Below are 23,528 nucleotides of genomic sequence, written 5' to 3' on the forward strand. Positions count from 1 at the left end.
TTTATTTGCATAGAGTTGTTTGTAGTAATCTCTGATGGTGGTTTGTATTTTTGTGGAATCTGTGGTGATATCCCCTTTATCGTTTTTTATTACATCTATTTGATTCTTCTGTTTTCGTTTTTATTAATCTGGCTAGCAGCCTGTTTTGTTGATCTTTTCAAAAAACCAGCTCCTGGATTTATTGATTTTTTGAAGGGTATTTTTGTGTCTCTATCTCCTTCAGTTCTGCTCTGATCTTTGTTATGTCTTTTCTGCTAGCTTTTGAGGTTTTTTTTTTATCTTGCTCCTCTAGCTCTTTCAATTTGTCGATTTTGGATCTTTCCTTGCTTCTCATATGGGCATTTATTGCTATAAATTTTCCTCTAGATACTACTTTAAATGTGTCCCAGAGATCCTTGTATGTTGTGTCTTTGTTCTCATTGTTTTCGAAGAACATCTTTATTTCTGCCTTCACTTCATGGTTTATCCACACAGCATTCAAGAGCCAGTTGTTAAATTTCCATGAAGTTGTGCCATTCTGAGTGAATTTCATAATCCTGAATTCGAACTTGATTGCACTGTGTTTTGAGAGACTGTTTGTTATGATTTCCGTTCTTTTGCATTTGCTGAGGACTGATTGACTTCCAATTATGTGGTGAGTTTTAGAGTAGGTGTGATGTGGTGCTGAGAAGAATGTAAATTCTGTGGATTTGGGGTGAAGAGTTCTGTAATGTCTATTAGGTTTGCTTGGTCCAGTTCTGAGTTCAAGTCCTGGATATCCTTGTTAATTTTCTGTCTCATTGATCTGTCTAATATTGACAGTGGAGTGTTAAAGTCTCCCACTATTATTGTCTGGGAGTGTAAGTCTCTTTGTAGGTTGTTAAGAACTTTCTTTACATATCTGGGTGCTCCTGTATTGGGTGCATATATATTCAGGATCATGAGCTCTTCTTATTGCATTGATCCCTTTACCATTATGTATTGCTGTTCTTTGTCTCTTTTGATCTTTGTTGGTTTAAAGTCTATTTTATCAGAGACTAGTATTGCAACTGCTGCTTTTTTTTTTTTTTTNTTTTCTCTCCATTTGCTTGGTAGATCTTCCTCCATCACTTTATTTTGAGCCTATATGTATCCTTGCATGTGAGATGGGTTTCCTGGATACATCACATGGATGGGCTTTGACTTTTTATCCGATTTGCCAGTCTGTGTCTTTTGATTGGGACATTTAGCCCATTTACATTTAAGGTTAATATTGATATATGTGAATTTATCCTGCCATTTTGATGCCAGCTGGTTGTTTTGCACATTAGTTGACACCATTTCTTCATTGTGTCAATGCTGTTTACCATTTGGTACATTTCTGGAGTGGCTGGTACTGGTTGTTCCTTTTTATGTTTAGTGCTTCTTTCAGGAGTTCTTGTAAGGCAGGTCTGGTGGTGATGAATGTTCATAAAGGATTTTATTTCTCCTTCGCTTATGAAGCATAGTTTGGCTGGATATGAAATTCTAGGTTGAAAGTTCTTTTCTTTAAGGTTGTTGAATATTGGCCCCCACTCCCTTCTGGCTGGTAGGGTTTCTGCAGAGAGGTCTGCTGTGAGTCTGATGGGCTTCCCTTTGTGGGTAACCCAACCTTTCTTTCTGGCTGCCTTTAGCATTTTTCCCTTCATTTCAACCCTGGTGAATCTGATGATTATGTGCCTTGGTGTTGCTCTTCTTGAGGAATATCTTTATGGTGTTCTCTGTATTTCCTGGACTTGAATTTTGGGCTGCCTTGCTAGGTTGGGAAGTTCTCCTGGATAATATCCTGAAGAGTGTTTTCCAGCTTGGGTTCATTCTCTCCATCACGTTCAGGTGCACCTCTCAAATATAGATTAGGTCTTGTCACATAATCCCATATTTCTTGGAAGCTTTGTTCATTTCTTTTTACAGTTTTTTCTCTAATCTTGCTTTCTCATTTTATTACATTGAGTTGACCTTCAATCTCTGATATCCTTTCTTCTGCTCGGTCAGTTCGGCTGTTCAACCTTGGGTATGCTTTGCAACGTTCTCGTGTTGTTTTTCAGTGCCATCAATTCATTTATATTCTTCTCTAAGCTGTTTATTCTCATTAGCATTTCCTCAAACCTTTTTTCAAGGTTCTTAGTCTCTTTGCATTGGGTTAGAACATGTTCTTTTAGCTCAGAGAAGTTTGTTAATGCCAGTTAACAGTTCATCAGAGTCATTCTCCATCCAGCCTTGTTCCCTTGATGGTGAGGAGTTGTGATCCCTTGGAGGAGGAGAGGCATTCTGGTTTTGGGTGTTTTCATCTTTTTTGCACTGGTGTCTTCCTATCTTAGTGGATTTATCTACCTGTGGTAGATAAATCTTTTGTAGTTGGTGGCTTTCAGATAGGGTCTCTGAGTGGATGTCCTTTGTGTTGATGATAAAGTTATTTGTTTCTGTTTTTTAGTTTTCCTGCTAACAGTCTGGCCTCTGTGCTGTAGGACTGCTGAAGGCCCCTTTCAGACCCTGCTTGCCTGGGGATCACCTGCATTGGCTGCAGAACAGTAAGGGTTGCTGCTAGTTTCTCTGTTCTTTGTCCCAGAAGGATACCTGCCAGATGTCAGCCTGAGCTCTCCTTTATGAGGTGTGTCTTTGAATATACCGGGATTGGGAGCTGCTTGAGGAGACAGTTTGTCCCTTACAGGAGCTCAGGTGTTGAGCTGTGAGCTCTGTTGTTCCGTTCAGAGCTGTTGGGCAGGTACTTTTAAGTCTTCGGCAGCGGAACTCATAACCACCTTTTGTTCCCAGGTGCTTTGTCCTGGGAAGGTGGGGCTTTATTTTTAAGTTCTTGACGTGCTGCTGCCTTTTTTCAGAGGTGTCCTGCCCAGTGAGGAGGTAGCCTAGTCACAGTCTGCCAGCAGAGGCGTTGCTGAGCTGCCGTGGGCTCTGCCCAGCTGCTGTGTCAACTTCTTTGTGTTTTTGTTTATAGAGGTATAGTTAAAACTGCCTCAGTAATGGCGGTCTGTGTCAGTAATGGTGGACTGCCTCAGTAATGGCAGTCTGCCTCAGAAATGGTGGACTCTCTGTTTAATGGTGGACTACCTTGATATTGGTGGACTGCCTCAGTAGTGGTGGACTGCCTCGATAATGGTGGACCCCCTTCCCACCACAGAGCTGGACTGTCCCAGTTCCAGTTGTATTTGCTGTGAAATTCTCAGTCCAGAGCATTTCACACTGGTGATCTTTGTGTGGGTGGAACCTGTGGACCCAGATCACCTGGCTCCCTGTTTCAGCCTCCTTTTTTTCGGTTTAATGGGCGATTCTGTCTCCCAAACATTCTAGGCACCAGTTGAAATGGTGCCCAGATTTGTGTGAATTTTTGTGCGGAGACCTGCTGCACCAGCTAAAACAGCCATGCTGGAGACTCATGGCACTCTTCCGCCCGGGAATCTCCTGGTCTGTGGGCAGTAGAAATTCATTTGGAAATGTGGTGATCACTCACCCTCTGCATTCTCACTGGAAACTGCACTCCTGAGCTGTTCCTCTTTGGCCATCTTGGATCATCTCACCTCCACTCTAATTCCTAACTGGCTCAATTGCCCTGTGACAGCTTAGAGTTTCACTATGAGCTCCTGCCATAGACTCAGAAAGAAAGCGGGATAAGTGACTCCTGTCTCAAGCATTCCCCACAACTCATCCATTACTCCCCATCCTGGGTCTGAAGCCCAAAGAGGGAAAGTCATTTGACATGATTTTAGTCTTCCTCCTCTGTCTTTCTTTTCCTTCTCACGTCCCCCAAGAACTGGAGGAGTTAGACATCTCATCCCATTCCTCTCTGGTCCATTCTTGTAAAAATTCTGTGATCTTGCCAACCAAGTCTGGTCCTTACTATGCTGAAAGGTGGAGATTTTTTTAAAAATGGAGGATAAAACACCTTCTAAAAACAATAGTGTGACTTCACATTTTATTACTGTCTGGCTGCGAAATCATTTCCGAATGTTAGAGACTTGAATATTACCTCCTTCAGAGACAGTAAGGAAGGGCCTAAGTCCACAGATTGTAGATTCAGACTGCCAGGTTCAAAGAATGGCTCTGCTGTTTGAAATGATGTAACTTTGGGCCATACCTCTCTGTGCCTTGGCTTTCTCCTCTACACAATGGGGTTGATAAAACAGTATCTCATAAGGATGCCTGGGATAATTCAATTGGTTAGTTATGGTTTAGTGCAGGATACCTCATAATCCTGTAGGAAGTAGAAAAATTCCTCTTCAAAGTTTCCTTTCTTGTTCAAGAATGAATCATAGTTAGAAATAACAGTTTGTTTTAAAGACTTTCTTTAAAGCTTTCTTGCTTTTTGCTGATAACTCTTTGCTAAGCCCTATCCTATGTAGCTGTTAGATATAAAAGAATAAATACATTCTATGTCCTTGTACTTTAACCAAGATATTTATATTATTACTTTTCTAAGTCCTTTTGCAAGCCATTTCCTGTCCCTTCTTTATTTAGACTTCCTCTTTTACTTTTGTTCTCCATTGCCTTTACCTAGTCAAGCAAGTTTTAAGTTTTAAAACTTAAAAGTTCAATTTTAGATTGCGAAGTCTGGCTCCAACCAACAGAGATCAGACACAGGAGTAAAGATGACCCCGACCCCAAATGCATAAAAGATAAATATGTCTGCTTTTCCTTTGTTAGTTGTACTCTCTTGGCAAGATAGCTAACAGGAACACTCTTTCTACAGAAAGTAAAATTGCCTTGTTGAGAGATTCTTTGTCTCAGTGCTGATTTTTCCTTGCAGCACTGACCATCTGTTTCCAACAACCCCTTTATGTTTATTATATATACAAGTGTGTCTTCACCTTCATCATTATCAACATCATCATTTTTTGTGTGTTACCCCTATAATGAATCCTAATTTCCCAACCCTACCCGGGAATATGGAAGTCATGGGTCATTCAGAGCCAAGCCCACAAACTCAGGAAGACAAGAAGAAAAAAACACATCATTAACTTAAAAGATACGTAGTCCATAAGCACTGCATTCTAGTTGATAAAGTTATGTCCATGAGGATATAGGTTAACAATTCTGATACTGCTATAAATATGTACTGGAATTGAACAATTAACAAATGGATGGTGAATAATGGGAGCCAGATTTATTACTCTTGGAGTGAGAGATTACAGGTAATTGAGTGAGGAGGCTAGAATGATTCATTTGACAGTGAGTTAGAATTAGAGACATTGGGATGACTTCATACTTGGGTTAATATAGACACAGAGTTGCATCTGTAAATTTTTGTAGATATGTGTGTATATACACGTGTTAGCATACACACCTAAATTCCTTTACCTTGTCAACATGGAGTAGAAGCAGCCAGCACACTAGCACCCAAATTTTGGTTTCTAATATTATTCTCCAGTGAAATGAACCAGGCTCCTTGAAGAAATGGCTGATTCTTGGACCAGGATAACAAATCTGTGGAACATGAGCCTGGAGAATCTTGTATTGGGAGAAAGTAAGAAAGTGATCAGAAAAATAAAAAATGAAGGGGATATGTCAAAGGAGCCAATCACCATGTTTTCTGATGCCCCGATTTGGAATAATCTGAGCAATAAAACAAAATAAAGTATTATTGGATTATAACCCAAAGTATAAAATACATGCCCATGTGTCTACACTGATATGAAGACATGATTGAGCCAACAAATAAATGGGGAAGAAGAGACAAATCTTCCATGAGAAATAATTCCAAATATTTTATGTAGATATGTTTTTCCTCTCAAGGAGGTAGAACATAACCCCTACTTGTTAAGTATGGTGTGAATGGCCCATAAAGTATGGAAAAGGGGGAAAACAGAATAATTTTACAGAGGAGAAATTTGTCTAACACTACCTAAGCCAGGTGGTAAAGTTTAACATCAATGGTGATGAGCCATCATAATATGTACTTTTGCTATTTTATAATGAGAATATCACTTTATCTCCATTATTCCCCCCACCCCCAAACCCATAACTCCAGTCTAATCATGACAAAAATATGAAGCAAATTCCAATCGACCCGGCGTGGTGGCTCACACTTATAATCTCAACACTTTGAGTGGCTAAGTCGGGGTTATCTGAGGTCAGGAGTTCAAGGCTAGCCTAGCCAACATGGTGGAATGCTATAGCTACTAAATATACAAAAAATTAGCCAGGCGTGGTGGTGTGTGCCTGTGGTCCCAGCTACTCGGGAGGCTGAGACAGGAGAATCACTTGAACCTGGGAGGTGGAGGCTGCAGTGAGCCGAGATTGCACCATTGCACTCCTGCCTGGGTGACAGAGCAGGACTCTGTCACAGGAAAAAAAAACAAAATCCATTCTACAAGATAGCTGACCTGTACTCCTCAAAACTTTCAAAGTCATCAAAATAGGGAAAGTCTGAGAAACTGTCGCAGGCAAGAGGAATTTAAAGAGAAGCGACTAAATTTAATGTGGTACCTAGATAATTTGAAACAGAAAAGGACATTAGGTGAAAACTAAGGAAACCCAAATAAAGTGTGGGCTTTAGTGAAGAGTAACATATCAATATTGATTCATTCACTGTAACAAATGTCCCATACTAATATGTTAATGATAGGGAAACTGGGTCTGGAGGATACAGGAACTCTCTGTACTATCTTTGCAGTACTTCTGTAACTCTAAAACTGTTTCATAGTCAAGAGTTTATTTAAAAAATATATTGTTCAAGGCCAGCCACGGTGGCTCATGCCTGTAATCCCAGCACTTTGGTACACTAAGGCAGGTAGACAACTTGAGGTCAGGAGTTCATGACCAGCCTGGCCAACATGGCGAAATCCTGTCTCTAACAAAAATACAAACATTAGCCAGGTATGGTGGCTCACATATGTAATCCCAACTACTTGGGATGCTGAGGTGGGAGGGTCACTTGAACCTGGGAGGTGGAGATTGCAGTGAGCTGAGATCATGCCACTGCACTCCAGCCTGGGTGATAGAGTGAAACTCACTCTCTCTCTCTCTCTCTGTATGTATATTTCAGATAGATAGAGAGAGAGAGCACGCGCACACGCTCACATGAGAAGCTCTTTACCATCTGTCTGGAACGTTGTGTGTAATCGACAAAACTACACTATTTGACTATCCTTGGGATATGCTTTGAAGGAGTTACTACGTTGTCATTCCTTTAAGATAAGCCAGAATGGTCTAGTCTCTGACAGTTAATATTTGTCTTTCTACACAGAGAAACTTAGAGCGTCCTCTCAGTATTTGTAACTGAGCATTTTTATCTTAACTGGCTCTACCTGAATTGCATCCATTTTATTTCCTTGTTGAGTAACTAAGATATACCACACAACAGGAGTTACATGGTGGTTAGCTAGGCGTAAGTCTGCCAGATGCTTCCAATTAGAGTAATTGTATCTTAACATTCTTTGAAAATGATACATGAGGCTTCTTCTCTGTCTTAGGAAGGAGAACAGAGGACACCATCAATTTCTCGTTTGCGGACTGAGAGTCTGCATGTAAAAAGAGTGTCACAGAAGGGCAAGTCTTCCTTAGTTATTTTGAAGGGTCCTAATGAGTTGCACTTACCATGAAGTGGGGAAAGTTATCTTGTGGCATTGGAGAAGAGGTACCTTTCCACAGAGGTGGGGAAGATATCTCTGAGGCTGGGGAATGTTTAGAAGGGAAGTCATTCTTTGGAGAGCAAGACATCTTACTGGATTCCATCTATTGCTATGACTGTGCACAAGAAATTATATGTGTGTATATGCATGCCTATATACTTATATGTATATGTACATAGGCATACATATATACATACACACATACACGCCTATTTCTTCTCTCAACTTGGCAAGGGCAAGATTTGCAGATTATAACCTAGATCTCATTCATGCTGCATTTTTTTCACTCACCCTATTGTTGTTCTTTTCTTGGATTCCAACCTGGGCTTATCTCCAATCTGCATTTTTTGTTTCTCCTCCTTAGCTGAGTATATTTGTGGAAAACTCACAAAGCAACTGGGTTGCCAGGTCTCGTCCTTTCTTCCTGTCCAGTAAAATAAAAATGACATTTAGAAAACCCAGTCACAAATATATGTTTAATATATTTTGATTGCTGCCATGAAACTGGATTTTAATATATCTGATTATTCAATGCCAAGAAGCCCGTGCAAAATGGCTATCTAAAACTGCCAGAAATTTTGCTTTCTCTGGTTCTTAATGTGAAACTGGAAATGCGACTTTGGGGTGTCCTCAATTCTTCTTTTGAGAGGGATCGCTTTGGTGGGCTTGTATGATTATGCCTACTTATATTAGGTAACTACTCACTGCCTCTGAGGTGTCTCAGAAATTGGGAAAAATAATCTAAAAGCTAATACTTTACAATGGAATATCATGTGTTGTGTTTAATAATATAAAAGGTGGTCGATCCCAAGATACTCAGTGAGGAACATTTCTGTAGAATTCTTTTTCTTTAATGAGGTGTTTAGTATTTTCTCTGGCAGACCTAGAAACAGGATTTGAGCCTGAAGGTTGGGTCTGGGACTGACGGATCAGAGAGATGAAACAAAGGACCTTACACTGGAGGATAACAGGCTTTGAAGGTTCAGCTCTTTCATTAGACAGTCTAGTGTTTGGCATGTATTTCCAGGGTTAGGAGAACCTGCCATTGAGACATTAGTTAGCTTACTAATGTCCTTAGGCACACTCTATGCACCATTCAGCCAATTTGTTGTTTGAAATTTCTACTGTAGCTCTGTAGAAAACTGAGGGGCAATACTTTTTCCATCTTGATGCAGTACTTGGGTTTGCTCCATGGGCAGCCTTCCTTCTAGTCAATTTCAGCTTCCCAGAGGAAATCCAGGCAACAATTGCCATAGTCAGAACTCTACCTCGTAAGTGGCAGGAGCCACAAAACATACTCTTTAGAAAGGGGCTTCTCTCTCCTTAGCGTCTTTCATGTGGGCGTGATTCTTCTTTCATAATGAAGAAAGGTTTTCTCCACTCAGTAGATTCTAATTCACTTGACTTGATGGCCTTGTCGTTGTTTGACTCCAATGATTCCAAGCAGAAAAATTGATGGAAGAACTGTGATTGGCCCAGTTTAGATCACATGCTCTCCTCAAGTCCAATCACTGTTAAGAAGAAGGTATTGGGAATGGTCTGATTCCAGCCCCATGCTGACTGCGATGGCCCGGGGTCTGACTTACTACAGCATGGTGGGCCCTTACTATTTGGGCACATACTTACCTGCTTGTCAACTGCCAGGTCTTAGATCCCTGAGCGATAGTATCTCTGGCCACTAGAGCTTGCCTTGCCTGGGAACATGGGATGTTGCAAGTGCTAACGAATTAATGTCTCCCAGAAACATTGCTCAACCAATGACTAACAGAAGTTTGTGTATAAATACTAAGGATTCCTTTGTCCTTGGGGTGACGTAATTTTGAGGCGTGGATTCAATATCATTTACTAGAATTCCAAAGTGGGATTAAACTCTGGTTGACTACATTGCATCTTGTTTGGCATTGCACATTTTATTTGCTGCTTCTTGTTCCTTAACACCCCCATCCTTTTGCTAAAAGTATTTCCTGAGATCACCTGCCAAATATGCTTGAATTTGAGTCCTTTGGTACACTGCTTTATCCCCACTTGAGTTGTGTGATGAGCTGCCAATCATGGTAACTATCCTAGTTTGTGTTTCCCCAGAAGAGTCACTACGATAAACACTTCACACAAAACAGTAGCTATCCACCAAAAAATAGATCATGAAACACACGCACAGACACACACACACAGCAGTGGCAGCATACAATGAGAACTTACAGTAAGCCATTTCCCACTGGCCCAGTACTTGGGAACAAAACGTGTCTGGCCTGAGACACCCAGGGGAAGCAGACAGGAACCCTGGTGGGTTGGCTTTGGTGAGGAGAATGTCAGAGGATATTGGGGTCCAAGTTGCAGTGAAACCATTCCTAATCAACACCTTTTCTACTGTTACTTTTTTAAGCCTGGGACTCTCCCAGCACAGCTGAATCTCAATCAAAAAGCTATCATGGTAGAAGGATACATGCATCTCTCCAGACGCTGGCCAGTGACTGGGTTACTTGGTTCTTATGTTTGGCGACATTCCCATTAAACACTTGGGCTTGTGTGATGGCTCATGCAGGTGAAATGATACAAATATTCTTCCTATCATCATACCTCAGCTAGGGTATCCCTGCCTCTTTCCATTAGGGTTTGTTGGCTTCTAAAGCTAAACATTTTCCATATACATCAGGGACTGAGTTATCTAAAAGCAAAGCCTGGGAAAGGGGTTCAGATGCATCTGATTCTGAGGGAGTGCTCTTCAGGTAACAAACACATCAAAGGTTGTGGGAGAAGCACAGTAGGAACGGTTACGGAGCCACATAAAAATGGGATCTCAGATAAGGTCCAGATTCAGGGGTTGTCAAACTATAGCCCTTGGGTCAAATTTGGTTCCACCTGTTTTGGTAAATAAAATTTTATTGTAACACAGCCATGACCATTTATATAGTTGTCCCATGGTATCCGTGGGGATTTAGTTTCATGACCCTCCATGAATACCAATATCAACAGATGCTCAAGTCTGGTATATAAAATGGCATTGTATTTGCATATAACCTACTCACATCCTCTCATATTCTTTAAATCATCTCTAGATTACTTATAAAACCTAGTATAACACAAATGTTATATAAATAGTTGTTGTACTGTATTTTTACTTGTATTATTTTTTATTGTATTATTTTTAATTGTTTACTATATTTGATTGCACTTTAGGTTCTGGGGTACATGTGCAGAACATGCAGGATTGTCGCATAGGTACATACATAGCAATGTGGTTTGCTGCCTCCATTGCCATCACCTATATCTGGCATTTCTCCCCATGCTATCTCTCCCCAACTCCCCGCCCCTCACTGTCCCTCCCCTGTTTCCCCCCAACAGACCCCAATGTGTAGTGCTCCCCTCCCTGTGTCCATGTGTTCTCATTGTTCAACACCAACCTATGAGTGAGAACATGCAGTGTTTGATTTTCTGTTCTTGTGTCAGTTTGCTGACAATGATGGTTTCCAGATTCATCCATGTCCCTACAAAGGACATGAACTCATCATTTTTTATGGCTGCATAGTATTCCATGGTGTATGTGTGCCACATTTTCCTTGTCCAGTGTATTACAGATGGGCATGTGGGTTGGTTCCCAGTCTTTGTTATTGTAAACAGTGCCACAGTGAACATATGTGTGTCTGTGTCTTTATAACAGAATGATTTATAATCCTCTGGATATATATCCAGTAATGGAATTGCTGGATCAAATGGAATTTCTATTTCTTGGTCCTTGAGGAATCACCACACTGTCTTCCACAATGGTTGAACTAATTTACACTCCCACCAATAGTGTAAAAGTGTTCCTGTTTCTCCACATCCTCTCCAGCATCTGTTGTATCCTGATTTTTTAATGATTACCATTCTAACTGGCGTGAGATGGTATCTCAATGTGGTTTTGATTTGCATTTCTCTAATGACCCATGATGATGAGCATTTTTTCATGTTTGTTGGCCTCATGTATGTCGTTTTTTGTAAAGTGTCTGTTCATATCCTTCACCCACTTTTGAATGGGCTTGTATTTTTCTTGTAATTCCGTTTTAGTTCTTTCTAGATTCTGGATATTAGCCCTTTGTCAGATGGGTAGATTGCAAAAATGTTTTCCCATTCTGTTGGTTTCCTGTTCACTCTAATGATTGTTTCTTTTGCTGTATAGAAGTTTTGGAGTTTAATTAGGTCCCATTTGTCTATTTTGGCTTTTGTTGCCAATGCTTTTGATGTTTTAGTCATGAAGTCCTTGCCTATGTCTATATCCTGAATGGTTTTGCCTAGATTTTCTTGTAGGGTTTTTATCATGTTAGGTCTTATGTTTAAGTCTTTAATCCATCTGGAGTTAATTTTAGTGTAAGGTGTGAGGAAGGGGTCCAGTTTCTGCTTTCAGCATACGGCTAGCCAATTTTCCCAACACCGTTTATTAAACAGGGAATCCTTTCCCCATTCCTTGTTTTTGTGAGGTCTGTCAAAGATCAGATGGTTGTAGATGTGTGGCATTGCTCTGAGGCCTCTGTTCTGTTCCATTGGTCTATATCTCTGTTTTGGTACCAGTACCACGCTGTTTTTATTACTGTAGCATTGAAATATAATTTGAAGTCAGGTAGCATGATGCCTCCAGCTTTGTTCTTTTTTGCTTAGAATTGTCTTGGCTATGTGGGCTGTCTTTTGGTTCTAGATGAAGTTTAAGGTGTTTTTTTTCCAGTTCTCTGAAGAGGGTCATAGGTAGCTTGATGGGGATAGCTTTGAATCTTTAAATTACTTTGGGGAGTATGGCCATTTTCCCAACATTGATTCTTCCTAACCATGAGCATGGAATGTTTTTCCATGTGTTTATGTCCTCTCTTATTTCCTTGAGCAGCAGTTTATAGTTCTCCTTTAAGAGGTCCTTTACATCCCTTGTTAGTTGTATTCCTAGGTATTTTATTCTCTTTGTAGCAATTGTGAAAGGCAGTTCGCTCTTGATTTGGCTCTCTTTAAGTCTGCACGTTGATTTTTGTATTCTGAGACTTTGCTGAAGTCGCTTATCAGTTTCAGGAGATTTTGGGCTGAGATGATGGGGTCTTCTAAATATACAAACTTGTCATCTGCCAGTAGAGACTATTTGACTTCCTCCTTTCCTAATCGAATACCCTTTATTTCTTTGTCTTGCCTGATTGCTCTGGCTAGAACTTCCAATACTGTATTCAATAGGAGTGGTGAGAAAGGGCATCCTTGTCTAGTGCCAGATTTCAAAGGGAATGCTTCCAGTTTTTGCCCATTCAGTATGATATTGGCTTTGGGTTTGTCATAAATAGCTTTTGTTATTTTGAGATATGTTCTGTCAATACCTAGTTTATTGAGGGTTTTTAGCGTAAAGGCTGTTGAATATTGTTGAAGGCCTTCTCTGCATCTATTGAGATAATCATGTAGTTTTTGTCTTTGGTTCTGTTTATGTGGTAAATTACATTTATAAACTTGCATATGTTGAACCAGCCTTGCATCCCCAGGATGAAGCCTACTTGATGCTGATCAATAAGCTTTTCATGTGCTGTTGCAATTGGTTTGCCAGTATTTTATTGAAGATTTTTGCATCTATGTTCATCATGGATATTGGCCTGAAGTTTTCTTTTCTTATTGAGTCTCTGCCGGTTTTGGTATCACAATGATGTTGGTCTTATGAAATGATTTGGGAAGGATTCCCTCTTTTTTGATTGTTTGGAATAGTTTCAGAAGGAATGGAACCAGCTCCTCTTTGTATGTCTGGTAGAATTCGGCTGTGAACCCATCTGGACCTGGGCTTTTTTTGGTTGGTAGGCTATTAATTGCTGCCTCAACCTTCAGCCTTTGTTACTGGTCTATTCAGGGTTTCGACTTCTTCCTGGTTTAAGCATTGGAAGGTGAAATTGTCCAGGAATTTATCCATTTCTTCTAGGTTTACCGGTTTATGTGCATAGAGTTGTTTGTAGTAATCTCTGATGGTAGTTTGTATTTCTGTGGAATTGGTGGTGATCTCCCCTTTATCATTTTTTTGCATCTGTTTGATTATTCTTTTTTTTATTAATCTGGCTAGTGGTCAGTCTATTTTGTTGATCTTTTCAAAAAACTAGCTCCTGGATTCAATAATTTTTTGAAGAGTTTTTTGTGTCTCTATCTCCTTGTGTTCTGCTCTGATCTTAGTTGTTTCTTGTCCTCCTAGCTTTTGAGTTTTTTTGGTCTTGCTTCTCTAGCTCTTTCAGTTTTCATGATAGAGCGTCGATTTTAGATATTTCCTTGCTTCTCATGTGGGCATTTATTACTATAAATTTTCCTCTAGACACTGCTGTAAATGTGTCCCAGTGATTCTGGTATGTTGTGTCTTCATTCTCATTGGTTTCAAAGAACATCTTTATTTCTGCCTTCTTTTCATTGTTTATCCAGTCAACATTCAAGAGCCAGTTGTTCAGTTTCCATGAAGTTGTGTGGTTCTGGGTTTGTTAAAACTGATTTCTAATTTGATTGCATTGTGGTCTGAGAAACTGTTTGTTATGATTTCCATTCTTTTACATTTGCTGAGGAGTGATTTGCTTCCAATTATGTGGTCAGTTTTAGAGTAGGTGTGATGTGGTGCTGAGACGAATGTAAATTCTGTGGATTTGGGGTGGAGAGTTCTGTAAATGTCTATTAGGTTTGCTTGGTCCAGTTCTGAGTTCAAGTCCTGGATATCCTTGTTAATTTTCTGTCTCATTGATCTGTCTAATATTGACAGTAGAGTGTTAAAGTCTCCCACTATTATTGTGTAGGAGTCTAAGTCTCTTTGTCAGTCATTAAGAACTTGCATTACATATCTGGGTGCTCCTGTATTGGGTGCATATATATTTAGGATCGTTAGCTCTTCTTGTTGCATTGATCCTTTTACTGTTATGTAATGTCCTTCTTTGTCTCTTTTGATCTTTGTTGGTTTAAAGTCTATTTTACCAGAGATTGGGATTGCAGCTCCTGCTTTTTTTTTTTCCCTCTCCAATTGCTTGGTAAATATTCCTTCATCATCCCTTTATTTTGAGCCTATGTGTGTCCTCGCATGTGAGATAGGTTTTGTGGATACAGCACACTAATGGTTTTTGACTTTTTATCCAATTTGCCAATCTGTGTCTTTTTACTGGGACATTTAGCCCATTTACATTTAAGATTAATACTGTTAACCTTATTGTGTGAATTTGATCCTGCCATTTTGATGCTAGCTGGTTGTTGTGCCCTTTAGTTGATGCAGTTTCTTCATTGTGTTGATGCTGTTTACCATTTGGTACTTTTTGGGAGTGGCTGGTACTGGCTGTTCCTTTCTATGTTTAGTGCTTCTTTCAGGAGTTCTTGTAAGGCAGGCCTGGTGGTAACGAAATCTCTCAGCAATTGCCTATTCACAAAGGATTTTTTTTCTCCTTTACTTATGAAGCTTAGTTTGGCTGGATATGAAATTCTAGGTTGAAAGTTCTTTTCTTTAAGGGTGTTGGATATTGGCCCCCACTCCCTTCTGGCTGATACAGTTTCTGTGGAGAGATCCACTGTGAGTCTAATGTGCTTCCCTTTGTGGGTAACCCGATCTTTATTTCTGGCTGCCTTTAGCATTTTTTCCTTCCTTTCAACCCTGGTGAATCTGACAGTTATGTGCCTTGGTGTTGATCTTCTTGAGGAATATCTTTGTGGTGTTCTCTGTATTTCCTGGACTTGAATATTGGCCTGCCTTGCTAGGTTGGGAAGTTCTCCTGGATAATATCCTGAAGAGTGTTTTCCAGCTAGGATTCATTCTCTCCATCACATTCGGGTACAACTCTCAAATGTAGATGAGGTCTTTTCACATAATCCCGTATTTCTTGGAGGCTTTGTTCAATTCTTTTCACTCTTTTTTCTCTAATCTTGCTTTGTTGTTTTATTTCATTGAGTTGATCTTCAGTCTCTGATATCCTTTGTTCTGCTTGGTCGATTTGGCTATTGAAATTGTGTATGCTTTGCGAAGATCTCGTGTTGTGTTTTTTCACCTCCATCAGTTCATTTATATTCTTCTCTAAGCTGTTTATTCTCATTAGCATTTCCTCAAACCTGTCTTCAAGTTTCTTAGTTTGTTTGTATTGGGTTACCCCATGTTCTTTTAGCTCAGAGAAATTTGTTATACCCACCTTCTAAAGCCTATTTCTGTCAATTCATCAGACTCCTTCTCCATCCAGCCTTGTTCCCTTGATGGTGAGGATGTGTGATCCCTTGGAGGAGGAGAGGCATTCTGGTTTTGGGTGTTTCCATCCTTTTTGCTCTGGCTTCTTCCCATCTTTGTGGATTTATCTACCTGTGGTCTTTGTAGTTGGTGGCTTTCAGATGGGGTCTCTGAGTGGATGCCCTTTTTGTGGATGATAAAGTTATTTCTGTTTTTCAGTTTTCCTTCTTACAGACCCCTCTGCTGTAGGACTGCTGGAGGTCCCTTCCAGACCCCGCTTGCCTGGGGATCATCTGCAGTGGCTGCAGAACATAAGAGTTGCTGCCTGTTTCTTCTTCTGTTATCTTTGTCCCTGAAGGATACCCACCAAATGTCAGCCTGAGCTCTCCTTTATGAGGTGACTCTTTGGATATACAGGGATCGGGGAGTTGCTTGAGGAGATAGTCTGTCCCTTATAGGAGATCAAGTGCTGAGCTGTGAGCTCCATTGTTCCATTCAGAGCTGCCAGGCAGGTATGTTTAAGTCTTCTACAGCGTAACTCATGACCACTTTTTTTTCCCCAGGTGCTCTGTCCTGTGATGGTGGGGCTTCATTTTTAAGTTCCTGATGTGCTTCTGCCTTTTTTCAGAGGTGCCCTGCCCAGCGAGGAGGTAGCCTAGTCACAGTCTGCCAGCAGAGGGATTGCTGAGGTGCTTTGAGGTCTGCCCAGCTGCTGTGTGAACTTCCTTGTGATTTTGTTTATAGAGGTATAGTTAGAAATGCCTGAATAATGGCAGTCTGCCTCAGAAATGGTGGATTGTCTCTGTAAAGGTGGACTGCCTCGGTAGTGGCAGACTGCCTCAGTAGTGGTGGACTGCCTCAGTAATGGCAGACGCCCTTCTTCCTGCACAGGTGGACAGTCACAGGTCCTGCTGTGTTTGCTGTGAAACTCTCAGTCCTGAGTGTTTCAGATTGCTGGTCTTTGTGTGAGTGGGACCTGCTGAGCCAGATCACCTGGTTCCCTGTTTCAGCCCCCTTTCTTTCAGTTGAATGGGTGACTCTGTCTCCCAGGTGTTCCAGGCGCCAGTTGAAATGGCCACCCAGATTTGTATGAATTTTTGTATGGAGACCTTCTGTGCCAGTTGAAATGGCCATGCTGGAGACTTATGGTACTTTACCACCCAGCAATATTCTGGTCTGTGGGCAGTAAAAATTCTTTTGAAAATGCTATGATTACTCACCCTCTGTTCTTGCTGGGAACTGCACTCCAGAGCTGTTCTTATTCAGCCATCTTCAGTCATTGAAATTCCATTTTTAATTTTTTTTCTTGGTATTTTCTAATGCACAGTCAGCTGAATCCAAGGGTATAGAACCTGTGGATACAGAGGGCCACCTGTCTCCCATGTAGGGCTGCATTCATGCTACTATGGCAGAGGGGAGTAGTTAAAACAGAGACTGATGGCCTACAAAGTCTAAAATACTTACTATCTTGCCCTTGACAGAAAAAGTTTGCCGATCTATATTCTAAACTTGACCCAATCCATCTGAACTCTGGAGCATCCATCATTTCATAAAGTTAACGCCATATTGAGGCAAGGGGCTGGCCTTTGTACTTCAGTGTCAGCAGGACATTGGTTGATGACCACCTGAGGAGGTGCATGAAGCATATTAACCCCTGGCAATGGCTCCCATCAGCCAAGGGCAATTCGCTGGGTATTGAAGGCAGCTGTGAGCTATTAGCAGCCAACATTTGCAGCAACTGGAAAATGGGTACATATGCTTGATCCTTCAAGTTATGGCCAGCAGTGCATACCTGGATCAACACATGTGCTTTATGAAGCCAGGGGAACCCGTACTTTCCACCTGAAACTGAGCCATCATTATCTCACAATGATGGAATGGATAGATGGGAGGCGACAACCAAATAGGAATGGAATCTCCTGTTTGGCTCTTGCCTCCCATCTATCCATCCCATTGCTCTAAGGATGAAGATATGGGGATCCTTACCAGTGTTCACCGAGTCCCACTAGCCTCCCCAACCCCACCTTATTCCACTTTCCTCACTCTGTATCCTCTAGCTGTGCATGACGAGAGCTCAGCGGGCAATTCCTTCTGTTGCAAAGCATGTCGTGTTACACCCAGCTTCAGGGCCTTTGCTCATGCTGTTTCCTCTGCCTGAAATACCCTCCCTCATACCTTCTACCTTCCACCACACTGCAGTACAGGTATTGATCAACTTATGACCATTCGACTTTACGACCGCAATCGCCGGCCACAACTGCTCCGTGTCTGGCAGCGCAAATGTTGCCCAGCTGGGCCTATGACAGTGCGGACCAGCTTCCGGCAGCACTACCATCTCCGCATGCACCATTTCAACTGTTATCTCAGACTTGGTACAGCAATTTGTGTTTTGTGTCTTGGATATTTTTCATCAAACCCCTCCCAATAAACTTCTTATACATTTCGAAGCAATGGACGGAAACATCAAATGATTTGCAAGGATTGAACGGATGGCGCACAATGTATTTCGTCCGTATCGTGAAATTTATGAAGAAAAAAAGAAACAATTCAGACAAAGCTCACCATGTTTATGAAAAAACCAACTCCGGTAACCCCAACTGCTGCCTCAGATGACGACATCAACGTTCTGCAGCCAAGCACCAGCAGCCAATAAAATGTTTCGTACATGTTTATATATTTTGACATGTTTTGCAATTGGGAAAATGTTTCCTATGGTATTTTTTACACCTGTATTTTGTATTTTTGTATGCACCTGTATTTTGTAATTTTGTATGTTTTGCAAATATTAAACCAGTTGTACTGGTAATGCAGTGTTTTACTTAAACCTGATGAATGTAAAAATAAGAAACAAAATGGTGTAGAGATGATACAAATGACATAAAATGAACAAAGAAAATTATGATATATAACAATAATGAAAGAAAATTATGATAAAATATGACTTAAAGATTTTTATAACATCATTTCACAGTACTGTACGTATAGCCTACTCAACTATGACCAAATTGTGTTACGACTGGTCTGTCGGAACCAATCGTGGTCGTAAGTCGAGCACTGGCTGTATTATAACAACCCTCTTTCCTGTAGATCTCAGCTCAGAAAAACCTCATATCAGAAAAACCTTCTTGAATCTAATTTCCTCTCAAGTAGCCAATAATTAGTTTGTCTTTACATATGTTTCTGTCTTGTGCAAACCTATAGCTTGTAAAAATACACCCATAGAGTTTTTTATTTAACAACAAATGCTGTACTATTTGCTTTCCTTTAAAGCTTGCTTTTCTCCGTTTAACAATATAAACCATAAGAAACTATCCAATTTTTCATTCGTTTTTTTTTAGCACCTGAATGACATTCCATCATATGTGTACATATGTACATCATATGTATTATAATCATTTAAGAACTCCCAGCCAGGCGCTGTGGCTCACACCTAATCCCAGCACTTTGGGAGGCCGAGGTGGGTGGATCGTGAGGTCACGAGTTCAAGACCACCCTGGCCCATATGCTGAAATTTCGTTTCTACTAAAAATACAAAAATTAGCCAGGTGTGGTGGTGCACACCTGTAGTCCCAGCTAAGTGGGATGCTGAGGCAAAAGAATCACTTAAACCCAGGGGGTGGAGGCTGCAGTGAGCCGAGATCACACCACTGCACTACAGCCTGGGTGACAGAGCAAGATTCCATCTCCAAAAACAAACAAACAAAAAAAAAACCCATATTGATAGGAGTTCAGATTGTTTCTGTCTGTGTGTGTATGTTTTCATTTTATAAATAATGGTGCAAAAACATCTCTCAACAAATATCCTTACATTCTGATGCTTTTATTTCTGTAGGCTCAATTGCTAGAGGTGGTATCGTTCAGTCAACATATACATGCACTTCATGCACTTAACATTTCAATAGTCAGTGTTAGATTTCCTTCTGCAAATATAGCAAATTGCATGGCCACCAGCAGCTTTAGGAGGCTTTCCTGTGCTCAGCTTCTCTGCCAGTACTCACGTCTTTCAATCCTTTTAACGTCTGCCAGTCTCTTGGCAAAGGAATGGCTTCTCATTGTTCTGACTTGCATTTCTTTGATCGTTACTGAGGTTGGACATCTTTTTATACAAATATTACTTCAATAACAAAAATAACCCCTCTACTCATAGGACCTTCACATGTTAATTTAACATGTTTTGAGCATATCCGTTGAGATGATGTCAGAAAAACACCCACTTGTCCTCATTTGCTCTCCAGTTAAGATTATGAACTCACTTGTGTCCCATGTATCTGTGAACCCTCTACTGTTTTGCGACTTGCATCCCTAAAGGGTGGGAGAGTTTTGGTCTCCAGGGATATGGTGATGGGAGGGAAGGTAGACGGTTATGCCCTATCTGTGACCTTCTCCTTCTGTCTCTTCACTTCCAGACACCACCCAGATGAACAACGCAGTGCCCACCTCTCCTCTCCTCCAGCAGATGGGCCATCCACATTCGTACCCGAACCTGGGCCAGATCTCCAACCCCTACGAACAACAGCCGCCAGGGAAAGAGCTCAACAAGTATGCCTCCTTAAAGGCAGTAGGTAAGGGCCTCCTGATGGATCTTTTTTCCTTTCTCCTCTTTCCTGTCCTTTGTAGCTTCTTGTAGAAGCTTCTTATACTATTGCTGTATAGTATAAGTGAATGGGGTATGGACAGATAGATGATCGGATAATTCTACCTACCTACCTATTTATTATCAATCTATCATCCATCCATCCTTCTTTCCATTCATCTGCCTATCCACTTATCTACCAATCTATTATCGATCATCAATCTTACATCTACCTACTACCTATCCATCTATCATCAATCATATATCTACCTATTACCTATCTATTGTCATTTATCTACCTACCTATTATCTGTCTGTCTGTCTATCTATCTATCTATCTATCTGTCTATCTATCTATCTAATCTTCTGGGTCTCTCTACCTGGGACCCAGCTTTCTAAGGACCAGAGCCCCTCAGCTGCTTTCTCTCACACAGAACAAGTCCTACATTGCTGTGTGAGGCAGCGTGGCTGGGTGAGGGGCACATATGTGGTGAGGGCTATTTTCTGGGGAGAAGGACCTGGTTGCTCATTTCTTCTCACTGACATTTTAACCCCTTTACCATCTTCATCTACCCTCGTTGATCCTCAGGGAATCTTGACACAGAATCTAGGTCTTTCCGTCTCAGAAATGCCTTACCCTTTAGTGGGTAACACCCTTCATCTACACAGTCCATACCATTTCTAAGAAGTTGGTAAACAATGCACATTCCTGTCCCAGGCAACTTCTCTCCAGGATTTAAATATTTACTAGGGTGAGCAGCCTGAAGCTACTACTAACTGAGTTCTTATCAAGTGCAGGACATCGAATTAAACCCTTGTTTTCTCACAGTGATCCAAAGGCGAAGTCGCAATGATTATTCCAATTGCCAGATTGGAAAACTGAGACTCTAAGAGGCTAATACAACTTGCCCAAGTCAAGCAGCAGTGGGTGAGAGAGATGAGAGTTGAATCCACAGCCACTGCTCCCACCACTGCCCTGGTTCCTTCAGTTCATTCTTCAGTTTAAACATGAGGGGGTGTGATAGTAACCCTAACAGTGACTAAGGCTCTTGAACAGTTTGCTCATAAAAGGGTTCTATTGGATAGAAGCAACAGCCGCAGAAAGCGGTTCCTGACTCCTGATTGGCAATGGTTCTCACATGTGGATGACAATTACTAGAATCACCTGGAGAGCAGGTACAATGCACTGATGCCCACCCTAGAGATTTTAATTGAACTGGTTGACCAACTATGTTGGTCAGGCTGGACTCAAACTCCTGACCTCAAATCATCCATTCGCCTTGGCCTCCCAAAGTGCTGAGATTATAGGCATGGGCCACCGCACCTGGCCAGAAAGGTCTTCTTTAAACATTCTCCTTTTCCTATACCAAGTCCTCACTTTCCCAGCAGAATTGACTGTCAGAAGCTCCAAAGCATTAGAACAATTCACTCTGAGTGGAATCCTGTTGTATGGGTAGAGGTCCTTCTGCTCTTCAGTTATTCATAAAATTTGTTTATCTATTCCCACATACTGTTGGTTCCTGGAAAACTCTGGACAGGCAGAAAACCCCACAAATCATGTACTTTCTTTTATTAACTGTTCATCCTCTTCCCTCTCCCCCCAAACACAATGTCAGTTCCCTCACTAGAGATAGGATGGGAGATACTTGCTGATTGATTTCAGTATGAAATATGCTAATCCTGTTTTAAACTAATACCAGAACCCAAAGCACAGACACAACCATGTGTCTATGATGCCTGTGATAACTTATGATCAACACACATCAGAATCACAAAACAAGCATTTTGGTGCCTAGCATAGGGCCAGGCACATACTAGGTACTTAGCAAGTGTTTACACCAGAAGCCTCTCTTTGGGAATTCATGTTCCCTGATATCTTAGGATTTCCAGATGGAATCATTCAAAGAGTGACTGTGCCAGATTTATAATATCAAGGACACGGGATGTTCAGACTGACACAGGCTTTTCTAAATCTAAAGCCTTGTAAGACCCTACATACTGGTTACCCATGTTTAACGTTGAATTTCTATGCCCAGCTCAAGCCTCATTATGTCCCACGACCACAGATTCCATCTCTTCCATAGTGCCTGTTTGCACAGCATATGCATCCTAAGCACATTCAAATATACTCAGTATTACTAGGAAGGGATGAGGGGTGTTACCTAGGTGAGCAAGAGTCGAGGCATCTTTGCCAATGTAACTGTGGAAGCCTTCATGTGCTATTTGGTGGCACACTTCTCCTTCTGACCCTTGCAGTTAGATAATAAATAGCATATGCCATTATATTTAATTCTTCTTTAGGCATTTAAAAAATCAGTCAGGCCAGGAGTTGAAAACAAGCCTGTCCAATATGCCAAAACCCTCTCTCTACTCAAAACACAAAAATTAGCCAGGTGCGGTGGCAGGCCCCTGTAATCCCAGCTACTTGGAAGGCTGAGGCATGAGAATCACTTCAACATGGGAATCACTTTAAATGTTAATATTTTAAATATTAACGATTTCAGTGCCTGGATGGAAAAATATCAACATTAGGCCGGAGACAATGTGGTCCCTGTTTGGAATCCAGCTGGCAGCTACAAGCACTGTTAAAAACTCTGACAGGCTCTGTCTTCTTCTTTATTAAATGGCCTCACATCCTGAACGCAGGAATGCATTCATTTAAATAAACATTAATCTTTAATGTTGAATTCCGAAAACACAAACACAAATCATAGTTGGTTGTTCTGTGACAATGATCTAGTACATTATTTCCTCCACATTAAACCTACCTGGGAGGTAGAGGTTGCAGTGAGCCGAAATGATGCCACTGCACTCCAGCCTGACACCCAGTCGGTGTCTAAGAAAATAGCAGAGGGATATTCCAGCAGAGCTCCTTGATTTTCTCCAAGATTTATGTGGGGTTCCTCTATGTAGCAAATGTCTGCAGTGCATTTGGGATTAAGTTTTCAGTGTGAAAATCATTTCACACTCTTTGAGTAACCCTCTGTTCATAACTCAGGAACTCCTGAAATGTTTGTTGAATGAATGAATGAATGAATGATCTTGTCGTTGACAAGAATAAAAAAAAGAATAGCTTGGTTGTAAGGAAGCACCCTTATACCTCCTAGAAAACTCTGAAGGATACCACATTGGGTACCTTCCCCAATCCTAGATGTGGTTGATATACTCCTACTGTTCTTCTTTCTTTTTTCTGACCATTGTGAGAGTTCTTAGGGCTTTCTCT

The 23,528-nt window shown here is 41.0% G+C and overlaps 1 protein-coding gene across 2 annotated transcripts in view; it reads left to right on the plus strand.

Annotated features, from left to right (window-relative positions):
* SHISA9 (shisa family member 9) overlaps nucleotides 1–23,528 on the plus strand; it is a 341,549-nt gene that overhangs the window by 286,627 nt on the left and 31,394 nt on the right. For both annotated transcript variants that reach the window (XM_017539998.2, XM_017539999.2), the window contains exon 3: nucleotides 20,139–20,294. In XM_017539998.2, the coding sequence (XP_017395487.1) occupies nucleotides 20,139–20,294 (156 nt within the window). The remainder of the gene's footprint in view (nucleotides 1–20,138; nucleotides 20,295–23,528) is intronic.

The sequence above is a fragment of the Cebus imitator genome, unplaced genomic scaffold (genome assembly GCF_001604975.1).
Source record: "Cebus imitator isolate Cc_AM_T3 unplaced genomic scaffold, Cebus_imitator-1.0 Scaffold122, whole genome shotgun sequence".
NCBI lineage: Eukaryota > Metazoa > Chordata > Mammalia > Primates > Cebidae > Cebus > Cebus imitator.